This window comes from Mesoplodon bidens (genome assembly GCF_964165515.1).
Source record: "Mesoplodon bidens genome assembly, chromosome: 6".
Classification (NCBI taxonomy): Eukaryota; Metazoa; Chordata; class Mammalia; order Artiodactyla; family Ziphiidae; genus Mesoplodon; species Mesoplodon bidens.
Window position 1 is genome coordinate 95,727,098 of NC_138162.1, and position 16,398 is coordinate 95,743,495.

General features: G+C 59.5%; 1 protein-coding gene across 4 annotated transcripts; it reads right to left on the reverse strand.

The window, feature by feature from the left end:
- Nucleotides 1-3,411: 3,411 nt before the first annotated feature.
- NINJ1 (ninjurin 1) lies at nt 3,412-14,373 on the reverse strand. 4 transcript variants are annotated; one of them, XM_081238033.1, is made up of 5 exons: nt 14,215-14,373; nt 6,587-6,601; nt 6,146-6,371; nt 5,177-5,335; nt 3,412-4,004 (listed from the first exon to the last, which is right to left on the reverse strand). In XM_081238033.1, the coding sequence occupies exons 1-5, from the start codon at nt 14,287-14,289 to the stop codon at nt 3,970-3,972; spliced, it is 510 nt and encodes a 169-aa protein (XP_081094159.1). In that variant the 5' UTR covers nt 14,290-14,373; the 3' UTR covers nt 3,412-3,969. The 4 variants fall into 4 exon arrangements, with proteins under 4 accessions (XP_081094159.1, XP_081094161.1, XP_081094160.1 ...); XM_081238035.1 differs by having other exon boundaries at nt 5,177-5,339; XM_081238034.1 differs by lacking the exon at nt 6,587-6,601.
- Between the last annotated feature and the right edge of the window lie 2,025 nt (nt 14,374-16,398).

Here is a 16,398-nt window from a genome sequence, read left to right on the forward strand (position 1 = left end):
GCCGCTCCATAGCATGTGGGATCTTCCCGGAACCGGGGCTCAAACCTGTGTCCCCTGTATCGGCAGGTAGACTCTCAACCACTGCGCCACCAGGGAAGCCCAGCTCCTTAGCTTTTATAAGTAATGTGGTGAGAAAAGAGGAATTAAGTTCAATTAAAGGCAGGTGGGAGAGAAGGTGCCTGAGAGAGAGGGGAGGGAAATGGGTAGGTGGGTGTGGCAGGTGTGGGAAGGAGGAATGACCCAATCCTGCAGCAAAAGTCCACCTTCTTGGTCCACTGGCCCCCATCCCATCCTGGCCTACCTTCCTCAGAGCCCCATGACTCACCCTGTCCTCCCCCCACCCAGGTCAAGTGGGCCATGGCCTTGAAGGGTGGACAGTGGGGATGGAGAGTCAGGGAAGGAGAACCTGTAGAGTGAAACAGACCTAGAATACTCCCAGGGTTTGAGCCAGGCAGGAATAAACTGTGGTGTCCTCGGACACATGCAGGGGACATGAGAAATGAGGAGACAAGAGCAAGGGTTCCCGGAGGGACAGAGGGGTCCTGTTTGGGCTTCCACTGGCACAGAGCTACTTCCTCATCTGGTGACTCTGCCAGGGGTGACCTGGGGATGACTCATCTATCCCTACCCCTATCTATCATCTATCTATCTATCTATCTATCTATCTATCTATCTATCTATCATCTATCTATCATCATCTATCCATCTGTCCATCAATCTATCATCTTTTTGTCATCCACCAGTCATCATCTCTCTTTTACAGTAAGGTTAAGCACACAGTCCCCCCAGAGCTTGCTCAACAAGCTCTGCATGACTGCCCCCTCCCCTGCACTGACCACCCCACACTCCTTCAAGGCCAGCCCCAGCTCATGTGGCCTCAGGGCTCGTACACCACAGCCTGTCTTTTCCTGGGGCTCCCTCCCGGTCCTGAGTCCTAGAGCTCCCCGGCTCTTGACTTCCCTGTGTGTCCCTCTGTGGAGTCCCCCAACTTGGCACGTATGTTTCCTTGCTTCTTACTCCTTAGGGTCTCTGCCCTCCCCGGGGAGGGCAGAGAAGTGTCCCCGGGTGGGGCAGCTGCATGGTAGGGCAGAGGGGGTAGTTAACAAGCAGTGGATGTGTTAGGGTCTCGGAGGACTCCCTGAGGGTTGTCACACCCCCCTGGGTCTGGCTTGGCCCTGACTCGCTCTCTGGGCCTCGGTTTTCTGTCCATCCCTTGGCCACTGTGACACGTGCACAGGGCTCGGAACTCGAGGAGGAGTGAATCTATTGCAGATATTTACTAAGTACCTACTGTATGTCAGACACAGTGCTGGGGACATAGGCTGTGGGTGGTTGCGACTGGTGGGAGAGCCAGGTCAGACCAAATAGAAGTGCAAGTATGAGTAGGGGTCCACCTCCTCCCCCAGCTCAGGCAGAGCTCCCTCAGCCTTCAGGGAGATGGTGGGCAGGAACCTCCTTCTCAGGGAGCAGCCCTGGTCTTGGGCCAGACGGTGCAGGGGTAGTCAGGGCTCAGATATGGGCCCCAGGGGGACACTGTGGGCAGTGACGCTAGCCAATGGCACCAAAGGCAGAGTAAACCCGAATGGCCCACCATGACAGTGACCAGCAGTGGTGGTCAGGAGGGCCAGTGGGGAAGACCTCAGGGCACAGCCCTGACCCTAGAGAGCAGCAGCACATGCCATGGACCTGAGACAGGAATACATCTGGAGTGAGGGTCAGGGGGCCGGAACTGTAGAGACATGAGCCTGGGTGCTGGTGGGTGGGCAGGTGGGGGGCAGTCATGCGTACCTGTTGGGGGAGCAGCTGGGGCAGGGGCTGTAGGGGGCTGGGATGCACAGACCCACCTGCTGTCATGCCCTGTCCCCAGTGCCCCCAGCACCCGTGGAGGCCAGCCTGGCTTGGTGACCTGGGAGCCAGTCCAGCCATCTGGGGCTTAACCTCTCTGGCCACATCTGGGCCAGCTTCCTGTCCTGGCCAGAGGAGGAGCTAAGCCATCTGTTGGCCACATCCATGGTCCACACAGGCTGGCATCCGCCTGGTGTGGCTGCCAGCCAGCCCACACCACAGGCCACAGACTGCTTCAGGCTATACCAGGCACGTGGTGCTGGGCAGCATCCACTTGTGCTGGGCCCTGGGCAGGGCTGGACCTGGGGGCATGGGCCCGGACACCATCCTGGACCCCCCATGAGGGCCAGGTGGTAGGGGAGGTTCACAGCCAGGAGCCTGACCTCTGCTGCTTCCTGGCAGTAACAAGACAGCCAAGGTAAGATATGCTCATAGGAGAGGTGGTCCTCTGTGCCACCTGCTCCTGGGGCCCAGCCACCTGCACAGCTCTGCATCTGACCCCTCTGGCTGGGGTGGCCCCAGGTTCACTGGATCCTCTGGGAACATGTGTCCACCCACTGCCTACCTGCTGGTCTTGCTTCTTCATGGACCTCATCCCATATGTGGATCACCTTTAAAAACCTTCCTTATGGGACATTCAGACACACAGAAGAGCAGAGAGCTGACCCCGTGGCCCCAGCTCTGCAGCCACTAGCACCTTCAATCTTATTTCATCCATTTCCCTATGTTTTTTCCTGGATTATTTATTTAAAGTAAAGCCCAGGATTAGATCATCTCACCCAGAAGCACTCCTTTGTGCAGAGTTGAATTTTCAGCCCCACAGAAGTCTGTGGGGTCACCTGAATGTCTTAAGGGAACAAGGTGTTGGAGCTGCCCCGGGCTCAGAGTGGAGAGGGCAAGAGAAGCGACGGGGGAGAGGCCTTGGGAGCTCCTGGGGGCTGCATCCCCACCCGGGGCTCCAGTTGCTTGGAGGGGATTCTCAGGTATCTCACCTGGAGAGGACCAAGGGCATTGCTGCCTCAAGGAGATGAGGGGGTGGGGCCAGCAGGAGTCAGAAAGGAGGTGACAAGGGGGCAGAGAGTGAGGGCTCAGGCCCTAGAGGCCACAGGGTGGACTGAGGGAGCTGGAGGGCCCAGCCAGGTGAGATGTGGCCCCACGGCCCCCCCGAGACAGCACCTGGCCCTTGTTGGTGCCTCTGCAGGGTCGAGGCTTGCTCAGCACCAGCCCCACTCTCCTCGGTCCCCTCGGCCTGATTGACCAGCAGTGCCCAGCACCACCACAGGGTGAGCCAGTACTGTGGGTGCAGAAGGGACCTGTGTGGGCACGCACACTGCAGGAAACGTGGGAGTACTGGAACTTTCCATGAGGGTCTGGTCAGGGGTCACCAGGCTGAGTGCCCCGAGGACACATGGGGGTGATGTCTGGAGATGCCAACAGAGGCTGCTCCCCACAAAGGTCACAGGCTTGTGGGGAGAGAGAGGAGGCCTGCACAGGCTGGTGCTGTGAGGGACACGGTGCACAGCACCCAGGCCTGGGGGAGGGGAGGATGGCACTGGGAGCCACACGAAGAGGAGCATCAGCTTTACTGGTTACTTGTACTTAGAAAAGTGGGGGCTCAGACCGCCAAGGAGGGGCTAGGGCCCAGCCGAGTCACTGCTGGTGGAGGGTGTGAGGCCTGAGTCAGTGGCCATGGTGGGGGTCCCACAGAGTCACTGGTGGTCTACGGTCCTGGGTCAGGAAGTGCAGAGGTCATGGGTCACTCAGGGTGGGCAGCACACAAGGCCAGGACACTGCTGCACTGGCAGAGGGAAGGCGTCTCCTCACCCCTCTGGAAATGTCCTGAGACGGCGCCAGCCTCTTGCCCCCCGCCATCCTTGGGCCTGCTGCATGTCCGCGGCAGCGACGACCCTTGCTGAGGACTCTACAGTTCTGTCTTCTGGGCCTCACCGCGCCATGCTCCGGGAGGAGGAGCAGCTGAGGATGGAGCAGGCCCTGTGCTGGCCAGAGTGGCCTGACCACCGTGGCTTGTTTGGACGCAGCCCAATGGGGCCAGCCTGGGCTATGGCGGTTTGGGGGAATGCGCGCACAGGAGGGTGGGCCTCAAGGGCAAGGCGCCTCCTGGGTCTAGGCAGCTGCGGCCAGGCACAATCCGGGGGCATCTGCAAAGAAGGGAGAGGAGAGGCATGAGGGTCGCCAAGGCCAGAGGGGCCTCCAGTTCTGTTCTGATGACCCTGCCTCAGTGTTGTGTCTGGCAACCAGCCCACAAATGTTGGGGTCACTCCGACTCCGGAATCAGACAGCCCAATTCTGACCTGGGAGAGCCCCAGTTTCCCCTCCTGGGTCACTGTCAGGATTTAAAAGCCTGGTCCCAGCACGCTCTGATAGGGGCCCTCTGAGAGCAGGGGCCGGCGGGTGGACACGTGCCGTGGGGCCCACAAGGTCTCCTTGCTAGGCTGACGCTAGGGGAGAGTCAGGACTGTGTCTGGGGCACACAAGCAGGTGATTAATAAGTGGCCCAGTCATCATGCAATGAGTGAGGGAGCAGGCTGGCATCCAGAGGGCTCCACGGGGGACAGACTTAACAACAAACTGGTGCCAGCAGCTGGGCAGTGAATCTGATGCCAGGTGGGGCCAATAGCAATGGCCTGGGCAAGTGGAGGCCAGATGCTCACAATGGGGCCACACAAAGGCCCTGCTCCCAGCATCTTACCTCATTGTCCACTTGGTCAATCTGTAAGGTTTTCTAGTATGCCCCTGACACATAGGTGCTTGCTGTGTAGGGACAGTCTCCTGTTCACTCTGCTGCGCTAGTGGATGGACAGTTGTCTGTTTGTGGCACCCACCTCTCCTCTGGGGCAGGCCTGAGGACTGCTGGACCCAAGGGTGGGTGGACCTGTGTTGTGCAGCCCTGGCCAGGGCTCCAGACTCTGGACACATGACACACGCCAGACCCACTGACCTTCTGCATCTGCCCTCATGACAATCAGGGTTGCCTGTGTCTGAGGCCCCACGAACCATCCTATAGTAGGGGCTTGCTGAGTGTGTTATGAGGGTCACTCGACTTCCTGTTGGCTCCTGCTCCCAAGTGGGGTGACCCTGGGCAGGCGCTGGGTCTCTCTGAGCAAGGACAGTGGGCTGAGTGTGGTGTGGGGGTGCGCACGGCCAGGGGCGCCCACCCTGCAAGGCCCAGGTGAGGGCAGATGCAGTCACAGGGGCTCTGCATGAAAGACCCTGAGTCCCCCACGCTTGGTCAGTGGCCCAGTGGGGTGAGTGGGTGGGCTCGTGGTGGAGCCACGTGTAGACCCTGCCGGGGCCGGCCCTGACAGCTCACCTGAGCCCCTACTGCCGGGGTGCCATGTCCATCGTGGGCTTCTGGACGCCAAAGGCAGTGATGAAGATGTTGACCACGACGATGATGAAGACCAGGCCGGTGGCCAGATTGTTGAGGAAGTCCAGCTTGGCATGCTTGGCAGGGTTGTTGAGGTCATACCTGACTGTGGGCGAGAGGGAGCAGGCACTGCCCAGGGCTGTGCAACACCAAGGGGCCCTCTTCTGTCCCCCAGAGACAGACATGGCTGCCTTAGTACATTACAGACAATGGGCTCTGGCCTGGGCCGTCTACCACTGCATCCCCCCTTGTTCAGTGAACAGAAGCTCAGAGGGGCCTGGTGCCTGGTCACGAAGTGGAAGGCATGGAGGCCCAAGGCCCAGGCTTGGATTTTAAGGCACAATGTGCTGAACATACACAGGCAAGCACCTTTCTGAGTGCTGGTGCATGACAATCTAGCCATCCTCACACCTACCCAAGGCTGTCCTTATGTCCACTTTCTAGGCAAGGAAACAGAAGTCCAAGAGGTCATGTAACCTGCCTGAGGTCACACAGCCAGGCAGAGGTTGTGGGGAGCCCAAAGCTCTTGCTGCTCTTAGCCCTGACCCTCACCTTGGGGGCAGGACTACCACCTAGTCCCTACAGACCGCCATAAGGTCTAGAGGGTACACAGTAGGCGCCCAGTACATATCAACTCTTAGTATCGTTATGACATTTTCCTGTGTCCTCAGCTTGGGTGAGTGGAAAGATGGAGACATGGGGGTCCCTCTGGGGGCCACGGTGGGAGCTACAGTTTGGACCACATGCCTAGTGAGAAGGGCCGGGGCTCCTGTGCAGCTCTGCGAGGGCCTGGAAAACGCTCAGTGGGGTAAGTGACGCATCCCAAGGTGCATGCAGGCAGAATCAGCTGACCGTGGGGCAGGGGTACCCCAGGGCCCTCCCACTGCTGGGGGCCCCTGCCCAGGCACGCACCAAGGAAGATGAGCAGCACGCCCACACCAATCTGCAGCATGAGGGAGATGGAGATGAGGACCACCAGGGGGATGAAGAAGGCGAAGCCAGGGCCCTGCTCGATGACAGCCTTCAGCTGGGAGGCGTTGGCCAACAGCAGTGCGATGTCCAGCATGCTCTCGGCCGCACTCTTCTTATTGGCATAATGGTTCATGTTGATGGGCTGGTTCCTGCCCCAGCGGGGTGGCTGCAGGGAGGGGGGTGGTCAGCCTGGGCTCTGCGGCAAGGGGCTGCAGGCCTGGGCCCACCCTGGTGTTCCCCCCTTTGAGCCTGGTCTCCTTCCCAGGGATGTGGGGGTTGATCGGATCAGCAGGTGAGGGCCCAGATGAGGGCTCGAAAGGGAAGTGCTTATTAATAGAACAAGAGGCCCAGAGAAGGCTGTGCAGCCCCTGCAAGACCCACCCTAGGAATCAAGTCCTGGAAGAGAAAGGAAACAAAACACAACCTTAGCACACACTCTGGTTTTAGATGGGAAAATGCCGCCAATGGTCTGCCTGCCATGGGCGGGGCCGTCTGGCAGCCTTCCCTGCATGCCACTGCCTGCCCTCCTCTCCAGGAGGTGATTGGTGCCAGGGCAGGAAGTGACATGACCGCAGCTGGATCCCGGATCCCCACATACTCGCCCAGACCTGAAACAAGTCTTCCTGGGATGGCGGATCCACCCAGGCCATCTCCCAGCTGTGCAGGCACACAGCAGGTGCTCAATAGATGCCTCAGCATTCTACAATGCAACTGAGCTTAGCTTCTTCCTTAATTTTTATTAAAACATTTTTTAAACCCACTTTACTGAGGTGTGGTTGACACACAAAAAGCTGTACATAATAAACGTGAACAACTTGAAGAGTTTGGAGCTAAGTGTGTACCGTGACACCATCACCACATGCAGAGTCTTCTCCTGACCCTTTATTATTAGTATTTGTGATAACACTATTATCACCCTTAGAGTGCTGTACTGGTCACGACATGCTGCACAGTGGATCTCCAGGGCTCATTCTGCCTTCATGTTCATGTTGATAAAACAGGAACACAAGTCCTGATAACTCTTCCCTCACTTCTGCCTGAGAACATCCCCAGTCCTCAAGGCCACGGCCCCTGTCACTCCCAAGGGCCCTCCATGCCCCAAGGCCCCACCCAGAGCTGACTCCCCCTGTAGGATTGGCTCTTCTCTCCCGGGGCAGGAGCGGGGTGGGTAGTTAGGCAGGAGAAGGCCTGCCTCCGAGGCTGGAGTCCAGGCCACAAAGGCCCCTCCCAGGACTGGAGTCTACCTCTTGGGGCGGCTGTTTCACTTGAAGCCAGCTCTAACTGCCAGGCTTCCTCTTTGTATCCAGCCCGTCTGCCCTCCTCAAGGTGCCCCTGGCCAGGCCCCTCCCCAACCTCCCAGGACAAATCTGCACCCCTCAGCCCTGGCCACTTGTCCACAGGAATCCCTGAGCCACTAGGCCTCCCGGGGCCCTTCAGATCTTGTTTCTAGAGTCATGAAAGATGCAGGGATGGGAGGTGGGGGTTCTGGGGAGGGCAAACCTCTACTTTGTGCAGCTGGAGATATTTCACCGTGGAAATTACAGAACTACAGAAGGGCGGGGTCTTCATTTTTACATTATGTCTTTTAAGTTTAATCTAGAATAACATGCCCAGGAGGGAGGACGGAACGTAGGCGGCTCTGCTATGTCCTGCTTTCCCTCAGTGTCCGTTGTTCTTAAGTAGCAAATCTACTTGGTTTAAAATTCGAGACCCAAGAGCCCCCAGGGAAAGCCTCCTCTGCTGGGCCCAGGGCCCTGGCCTGCTCTTTGGGAAATTCCATGTGCAGCCTGGGGTCTCCTCTTTCTTTCTTCAAGTCTCCCCTTTGCCTCTCCATGCCAGGCCTACAGCTGCACTTACAGCTGGGTGGGCCACACCCCCAGACCAAGAACACCCAAGGCACACCACTCCTCCCCAGGGTCTGTGCCCCCCACCCTCCAAAAGCACCAGGCTGTCTCCCAGCTCTGCTCTTGCAAAGCGGCCCATCTGGCCACGCTTCACCATGTGTGTGCTCCTCTGCGTGTGGGCATCCTGGAGACACTGGCCCGCTGGCCATGTGCCCCTATGTTTCATAAACCAGAAGGGCCAAAATGTCTTCCACACACACTTAAGTACCCAATATACATCTACACACAAGCACAATACATATATGTGTATAAGCATACACAAACATGTATACACAGTACACATGCACAAACACATATGAGCAAACATGCAGACACATGTATACATAACATGTATACACACATATACAATACATATGTATATACGCATTAACAAACACACATACACACACATATGTACACATCCAGGCTAACTGTGGAGGCTTCTGAGGAGGAGGGAGAATTCCTTTTTATTCTGAGCTCTCTTGAACTGTTTAAATATTTTATGCCCATGCAGCTACATGCACATTCAAATACAAAATGACACCATCAGCAGCAGTGCCCCCAGCACAGGGCGCCTGTGCCCCGTTGTCCTCCACCTTGGGTGCCCAGGGCACAGCCCATCATCTTACTCACCCTTTAGCTAGGTGCTTTCCTCCAGGGAGTCACCCTGTCCTCACACCCCACTTACCGAGGGTAAACTGAGGCTATATGGGGAGAAACCTTGTCCAAAGCCAATAGCAAGTGAGGGTTGCACTGGGGTTTGAACCCAGGTCCCCGGGCTCAGAAGCCCTGAGTGCTGACACCACAGTCCCCTTGGGCCCTGCAGTGGGGGTCTGGGGTCTGGGTCATCTGTGAGCCTGAGTGCTCAGAAGTCCCCAGCCCCTGGCTCTAGCTGAGTGACCTCAGGACAGCCAGCCCCCTCTGGGGTTCAGTCTCCCATGTGTGCAACAGGGCCACGGAGCAAACATGCCGGGAGGTTCTGGGGGGTCTGGCCACTGTCTCAGGGTCCCAGTTAGCAAGCAAGGGCCCCAGGCCATGTGCCCCTCATGATACAGGGCACTTCCTGCCCATACGACCATCTGCTTCCTGTTCAACCTGTGCAGTGATAAGGAGCGCTGGCCAGAGGCTGCGGGCCAGGGGGCCGGTGGGGGGAGCTCTGGTCAAGCCCCAGCTTACTATAGCCTGGCAGTGTAGCCTTGACAACACGCTCCCCCTTCACTGGGCCTCAGTTTCCCCATTTGTACACCCCAGGCCACAGTCTGGGAAGCTCTACAACCTACCAAGTGCCCCCACTAACACTGAGAAAGAGCACTGTTCTCCCATTCTATAGAGTGGGAGACTAAGGCTCAGGGGGGTTGACCCAGGGCTACTGTGAGGGAGGGGCAGACCAGAATTTGAACCAGCCTATCCACCTCAAAGCTTAGGGCCACCCAGGACATGGCACAGCTTCATGTCCACCCTGGCCAGGGGGCCCAGGAGGTTTGTGTGGCAGGGGCTTGGGTGGGGAGGAGGCTGCAGAGCTGATCTGCTTCTCCCGTGCCTGCCCTTGCGTCCTAGGCCTTCTGCGGAGGGGCTTTGAGCTGTGGAGGGAGCTCTGGGCCCTAGAGGTGACCGCTGCACAGGTGAATCCCAGGGAGGCTGCTATCTTGGGAAGGTCACTGGGGCTGGCGGGGGGGGGGGGGCGGTCAGAGCCCACCTCTCACAGGTGCGGAGCTCTATGGGCCTGGACAGGCCACCTGCCCACCCAGCTGCCAGGAGCCATGCTGGGACCCTCTCACTGAGACCCCTGACCATGACCTGGGCAGTGCAGGGAACAAATATCCAGTTTAATGTGTCCCTAGGGCCAAGAAGACTTCCCTGAAACCTCAACGGCATACCAGAAGCTGAGTCAGCTTGGGGCTGCCAGACTTTTTTCCCTAAAAGCCAGGAAGGAGCCTGTGGGGAGGGAGCTGGCTTCGGCAGTGATGCCCACGAGGCTGGCTCCTTAAGCCCGCTTTCTGTGGACAGAGGGTCTCATCCCAGCCATCGGTAGGCACCTCGCAGGGACCCAGGCCACCTGGCCCAGGGTCACACTGCTAGGCAACCTCGGCTCGGACAGGGAGGGGAGCTAGGACAGAAGCAGGATTCAAAGCAGGTCTGTGGTACTCAGAGAACCCAGTTTCAGCACAATGCATCCTCCAGTCCACCCTGGGCTTGGATGGGCTGCCCGTGGCCTCCAGCTGGGCCCAGGAGGTCTGGCCCACCCCCAGCCTCCTGCGTGTACACTCTCTGCTCCCCTGGGAGACAAGGGCAGGCCAGGGCCGTGGCCCACTGAACCCCTGCAGGACCCCTCAGGGTTTTGGTTATGCACTTCCTCCAATCCTTCCTGCCCCCAAACCCCATGTACAAGTATGGAACAAGGAGCCCACGTGGGAATTCCTGCCCACGCTCCCAGAGCCCAATTTCACATCTGTAGAACCAAGCCCCCAACAAATCTATGAGGCTCATCAGCTACCCTGGGAGGAGCTGGGGTGCGGGCCTTCCATCAGCACCTATCCTTTATCATCTTCATATCCTGCCACACCACGGACCAACAGAGTGACTGGTCTGTGCCTCGGTTTCCTCATCTATAAAATGGGTACATAAAGGGGAGTGAATGAAGGGCTCAGAGGCCCAGTGGCTGGTCAGAGCACAGCTGGTGCAGGGCAGGACTGGATGTGCCTCTTCCTAGCCACCCAGGTCTCACCACTTTGAAAGGTTGCCTCCCAAATGAACTGTACCAATTTGTAATTAATTCCACTTGAAATATCCATAACAAGGAAGAGAAAGTGCTAGCCCCAGAAAATGCATGAGCTGAGTGAGACCCGGGGTGCACTGGAGGTCCAGCTCCAGATGCTGGGCTATGGCAGCCACTCCTGCATAAGGCCCCTCCCCTTGGGCTCAGGGCGCAACAGTGGATGTGCGGGCTCTGGCGGCCTTGCCTCTGGCTGGGACCTCAGAACTGACTGGGTAGGATCTGTTGGGGCCTGGGGTTCCCTTGTCTGACCCACTAGTGCGGGGCATAAGCTGTTACTGTGGCCACCGCCTGGACTCAGCATGAAGCCACCTGCTCCAGGTCACACTGGCTTACTCCTGCACTGTCCCCACACTGTCTGCACCCAGCCAGCCCCGAGATGTCTCTTGCTCCCTGTCCGAGTTCATGGCAGGAAGTTTCCTGGGGTGGGGGGCGGGGGGTGGTTCCCTGCTGCAGCTGGGCTGGGTTGGGCAGTCCCGCTTCCTGTGGACTCAGCAATGGCCAGCAGTAACCCCGCAGCCACATCAGGGCTGCCTTTTGGAACATGGCCAAGACCCCACCAGCCTCGGGATCTGCCAGGAGAGCAGAAATGAGAAAAAGAGCAAACTTGGGACTTCCCTGGAGGTCCAGTGGTTAAAACTCCACGCTTCCAATGCAGGGGGCATGGGCTCGATCCCTGGTCGGGGAACTAAGATCCCATAGGTGGTGCAGCGCAGCCAAACAAAAAAGTTTAAGAGGAAAGGAGCAAACTTCCCCCAGCAGCTGAGGCTGTGCACGCACCCCTCCCTCCCAGGACTTGGCTTCCAAGCCCAGATGTGGCCCCAGGAGCCTCACTGCACCCTGTCCTGCCACCTCCCTGCTGTGTCCTCAGCTGGCTGTGGTCCCAGAGTCTGCTGCAGGGTCCAGTGCAGCTGCCCCCTGAGATAAATCCCCGGGCATGACACAGTCAAGGGCCACATTTATTTTCACAATAAAATTGATGTTTACTATTCCTGTTGCTGCCAGCCGAAAGTGAGCTGACTTAGTGAAGACTCCAACTCACTCCTGTGGGGCATCTGAGCAGACGGGCCTTGCATGGAGGCCATGGGGATAGGGAGCACGTGGAGGGGGACATCTGCAGAGCTCCCCCACCACCCTGGCCCGACTGGGCTCATCTGCCCAGGGATTACACGTATAGCTCTTCCCTGAGCCCAGCCACCCTGGGAGGTGAGTGATCCTGCCCCACTTCACAGAGGAGGAAACAGGTTCAGAGAGGGTCTGCACTGGCCCAAGGCCGCATGGCAGGGCGTCTCGAGACTGATGGGGGCTCTGGGCCTGGGCCTCCCACTCAGTCCTCCTGCAGCCAAGGACATAGTGGTGACCCAGCCCACACACCCTGTTGTCTGGGGCTCTTGCTTAAGTGGGGACATATCTGAAGATCCTGGGGTTTGCCCCTCCTCCCAGCAAGCCTTTCTACCCCTCCTCAAGCAGGAGCTTGGGGCTCAGATTCAGGCAGGGACCGCCGGGAGAGAAGGCTGTGGAAAAGCCCGGTGAGGTGCAGGGGGAGGGCCATGCCTGTCCACAGGGATTGCACCTGAGGGAAGGTGCTGCGCTTTCCAAACCCTGCCTGGGCTGCATCTTTGGGAGAGGGTCTTGTGTGGCAGGCAGGAATGTTAACAAGGCTGTGTGCCATTTCCTACAGCACTTCACACGCATTAGCCCATTTAATCCTCACCATCACCCTCTGAGGGAGGCCCTACTCTCACCCCATTTCACAAATGAGAAACTGAGACACAGAGTGATGTGCTCAAGAACACAGTGAGGCAGGTCCTGAGGGTGGGAAGGGGAAGGCGGAGGCTGGAGAGCAGTGTGGGTGGGCCTGGGCCCCAGGCAGGCTGAGCGGAGCAGCCTTCAGTACTGACCATCTCTCCCAGAGCCTCCCTGCCTGTGACTGGAGCCACCCTGGAAGAATGTGTTCACTCTCACATGAGCTTCCAGCCCCTCCATGGCCTCCATAGCTGGCAAGGTCTGACCTCCCATACCACCTCCAGCTTCCCAGCTCCAATGTATTGATACTTGGTGGTCCAGCCCCTGGGCCTTTCTCCCACTGTTCTCCCTGCCTGGGATGCCCTTCCCAGGCATACCCGTACCCCATTCCAGTCCTCCAGGGCTCAGTGCCAATGTCCCCACTGGTCAGGAAGCCTTCCTGACCCCACTCCCACCTGCCTTCAGGACCAACCCCTGGGAGTTCAGCACTTTGGCCGTGGCTTCTCCGTCTGGACCGGTCTCAGCTCTCAGACTGAGTGGTACAGGGCTGCAGCAACTGCAACTGGTCCCAAAGCCAATGAATGCAGTGATCCCTGAGCACACCCGTCCTGCCTGCTGAGGGCCCGTTCCCCAGTCCAAGGCCTTGCTTGCCCCACATGTTCTCCCCCCATCCCCTAAACGTGGCCTGTTACTACAACATCGCCTAGGACTGGTCACCCACACCTGAGCAGGGCCGGTCTCTGCCCCAGTCAGGCGCACATGGCCACCGTCCCTACCCCCAGCCCCAGGGGGTCAGAAACTGAAAGAATGTCCAAAGTCAACAAGTTGGGAGGGCAGTGCTCAGGACTGCGCCACAAACAGAGGCCGTGGGGAAGTACTAGTCCAAGGCAAAGCCAGTTAGGAACGGCTACTCTGGCCCTGCCAGTAGGACAGGACCCCAGGGTGGGAGGGTACCAGCTGTAATATGGGACCACTGCCAAGGCCTGCCCCATGCCCACAGTGCTTCCAGGCCAGCAGGGCAGGATCTGAATAGAGCTTCTCGTGCGGGTGGAGAGAGGAGAGGGGGCCACAGCGGCCCCAAGATCCCCATCAGGGCACGCACAAGACTGTGCGGTCTCCGTGGACACCGTGGGTGACGTAACTGTCTGCCCGCTTCTGGCCTGGGGCCCAGAAGCCGAGATCCACTCCGCCCAGTCCGGGCGCGCATCTAGCCGGCGGAGAGGCAAAGTTGGAGTGTGGTGTGGGAGCCGGGAAGGCAGGGGCCCGCGGGAAGTGGCGGGGGGAGGGGGGAAGGTGGCGCCCAGGCCCCTCGACTGTGCAGCTCGGTGTGGGCGCTACCTGCCCCGGGCCACGTCCGGCATTCTGCCAACCGCCCAAGCCCCCGCTCACCTTCCGGGGCGGCTGGAGCCCCAGGGCCACCGCTGGGACCCCCGACCGTGCGGGTAGGGGGCGGAACGCACGGGGCGTGGCGATCACCGCCACCCTCAGTGAGGACGCGGCGCGCAGCTGGTCGGCGCCCATAGGTCCCTGGGGGCCGTTGGCGCCGGGCTCTGAGAGGGCGGGCATCGGCCAAGGTCGCAGAGCGGCACGGGGGTAGGGGTGCTTACCGAGGCGTCCGGGGAGCCAAGCGAGCCCGGGCGCACGTCGCCATTGAGCTCATACTCCTCGGGTCGCGAGTCCATGGTGCGACGCTGGGGCAGCCTTGCTTCGGGCCTCAGGGCGGCCGGCGCCTCAGCCGCTGAGACCCTGCTGCGCACCCGCCCCGCCCCCCCGTCGGCCCGCCCCCCGGCCCGCCCAGCGCACGCCACCGCCCTCAGACTCCGCCCCCAGGCCGGGTCTGGAGGCCTTGCTGGCTGGATCTAGACTACCGCTCTCCTTCCCAGCGTGGGCGGCAAGGGCCGCGGGATTGCCGCGCTGCGTTTCGGCACTCTTAGGCCCCGGACCTCGCGTGTTCGTGGTAAAGTACGTCGCCCTCTGTGCTCCTGTCGTGGACACTTTTAATCCATAAAACGAGGACAAGAACCGGCCTTTCCCCGGCCGCTTCAACTGCAGAACGCGCTGTGAAGGCGAGCGGGCGCTCCCGCGGGTGTGGGTTTTGTTGTTGTTGTTGTTTTTTAACGGGGTGAGGCTCACCCCGGGGGCCCCACTGCAGGTCTCGCCAACACATCGTCCGCCCCGCACCCGGAACCTGAGTCAACGAGTCGTGTGGGTCTCACACCCTCTGAGCCTCGGCCTTCTCGTCTAGGAAATGGGGGCATGAAGGCCTCCCACGCACTCACGAGGGGAGGGAGGGGGGAGGCAGAGAGCGGATCATCACAGGTTGGGCCCGCTTTGTGCCAGTGCCCGCCGTTGCCCCTCATGAAGCAGCCTCTGTGTCTTCAGGCAGGGCCCCCTTGTTTGGGGTGGCACCCTGTGTGTGCCCGTGCCAGACGTTGGGGGTGGCTTGAGCGTGTTGGTTCCTCCAGCCCTTGGCTCTGTCGGCCAGGACGCGGGCCTCTCCCAGAAGCCAGGCAGGTGCGAAGGGGCCAGGCATTATCTCCCCGGGCAGGTATGCGAAAGTATAGGCCTCTGTGTTCTCCTGTCCTGACCCTGACCCGGCTCCCAGGCCACCTGCTTTTCACTCCTAGTCGCGCCGCCGTCCCCCTCCCCACCCCTGCCCCTTTTCCGCCCTCTCTCCCGGTGTCTGCTGATGTCTTCAGCAGAGTGGCCCAGGCAGGTGGCTTGACCTCTGTGCGTCAGCTTCCCTGCCTGCGAGGGAGACGAAGGCCATGTGGGCATGACCTTCCCCCTCCACATAAACCAAAGACCAGAGAGGGTAAGCAGCAGTGCCCAAGGTCAGGAGATAGTGAGTTACATTGGCCTGGAGCTGGAGGTTCATTCATTCATCCTGTAACCACAGAGTGCCTGCTGTATGCCATGCCCTGTTCTAGGTGCTGTGGGCTGGAACAGGACTTCTGGGGCAGATGGGAGGTGGCATGGGACAGCCCTGCGTGGGGCCAGGTGCATCACTTTTTGTCTTACAGCCCTGGGAAGCAGGTGTTACCCCCCACATGATGGGAGGAAACTGAGGGAGAGCTGGGAGGAGACCCAGGAGGGCCACGCTCAGAACTGGGAGGATTGTGCAGTCCTGTAAGAGTGGACTGGATGCTCTCCCGGGCTAGTCTACCCAGCCAGCGGGTGGGCACCCATGGGCGTTGTAACCTAGTGCCTGCCTAACCTGTGATTGCCCTCCACACTGGACCCTCCTTGTTTCCCCCTGCCCAGAGCCTCACCCCCGCTGCTAGAGGGAGTTTTGAAAGTGAAATAGAAGGCATGGAAAATGCAAGTCACCCTGGAGATTTATCAGAAAAAGGAATCTTCCGCTAAACCCTGCTCCAGGTCCTCCTCCTGACCTGCTGGCATGTCCAAACCATTTGTGGTGGCGGACAGGCTGGGGGCCGTGGGGTGCCCACAGCACTGGCTGAAGCCAGCTGGGCGCTCGCCCGCTGTATGATGGGGCTGGTTTCCTTCTCTGTTCAGTGAGGTGTTTGGATTTGATTCCTCAGTGCTCTGCCCATGGTGGGGGCCTAGTGTCTAGGGTCTGTATGGGCTGCCCTGGGAGCTTGTCCTGACCTTAGCCCTGAAGTCCTGCAGCCCACAGTTCAGACCAACAGCCCTCCCTTTTGTGCAGGTGTGGGCAGGGCCTGCCCAGTCGCAGCACCGCTGAGGGCCCAGTGCATCCCAGTGGGACATCAGTTCTGCCCACACACAGCCGTCCCGTGAAGGAGGAACTGCTGTTGGCCCACTTCATA

What these genes read in the sequence shown, in the direction of transcription:
- NINJ1 (XM_081238033.1), bottom strand. Translation starts at nt 14,289, where the DNA reads ATGGACTCGCGACCCGAGGAGTATGAGCTCAATGGCGACGTGCGCCCG. An exon ending in CGTGCTGCTCATCTTCCTTG is followed by an intron (nt 5,336 to 6,145) that starts GTGCGTGCCTGG and finishes GCCCACAGTCAG; the next exon opens with GTATGACCTCAACAACCCTG. An exon ending in CCCCGGCAGTAGGGGCTCAG is followed by an intron (nt 4,005 to 5,176) that starts GTGAGCTGTCAG and finishes CCTTCTTTGCAG; the next exon opens with ATGCCCCCGGATTGTGCCTG.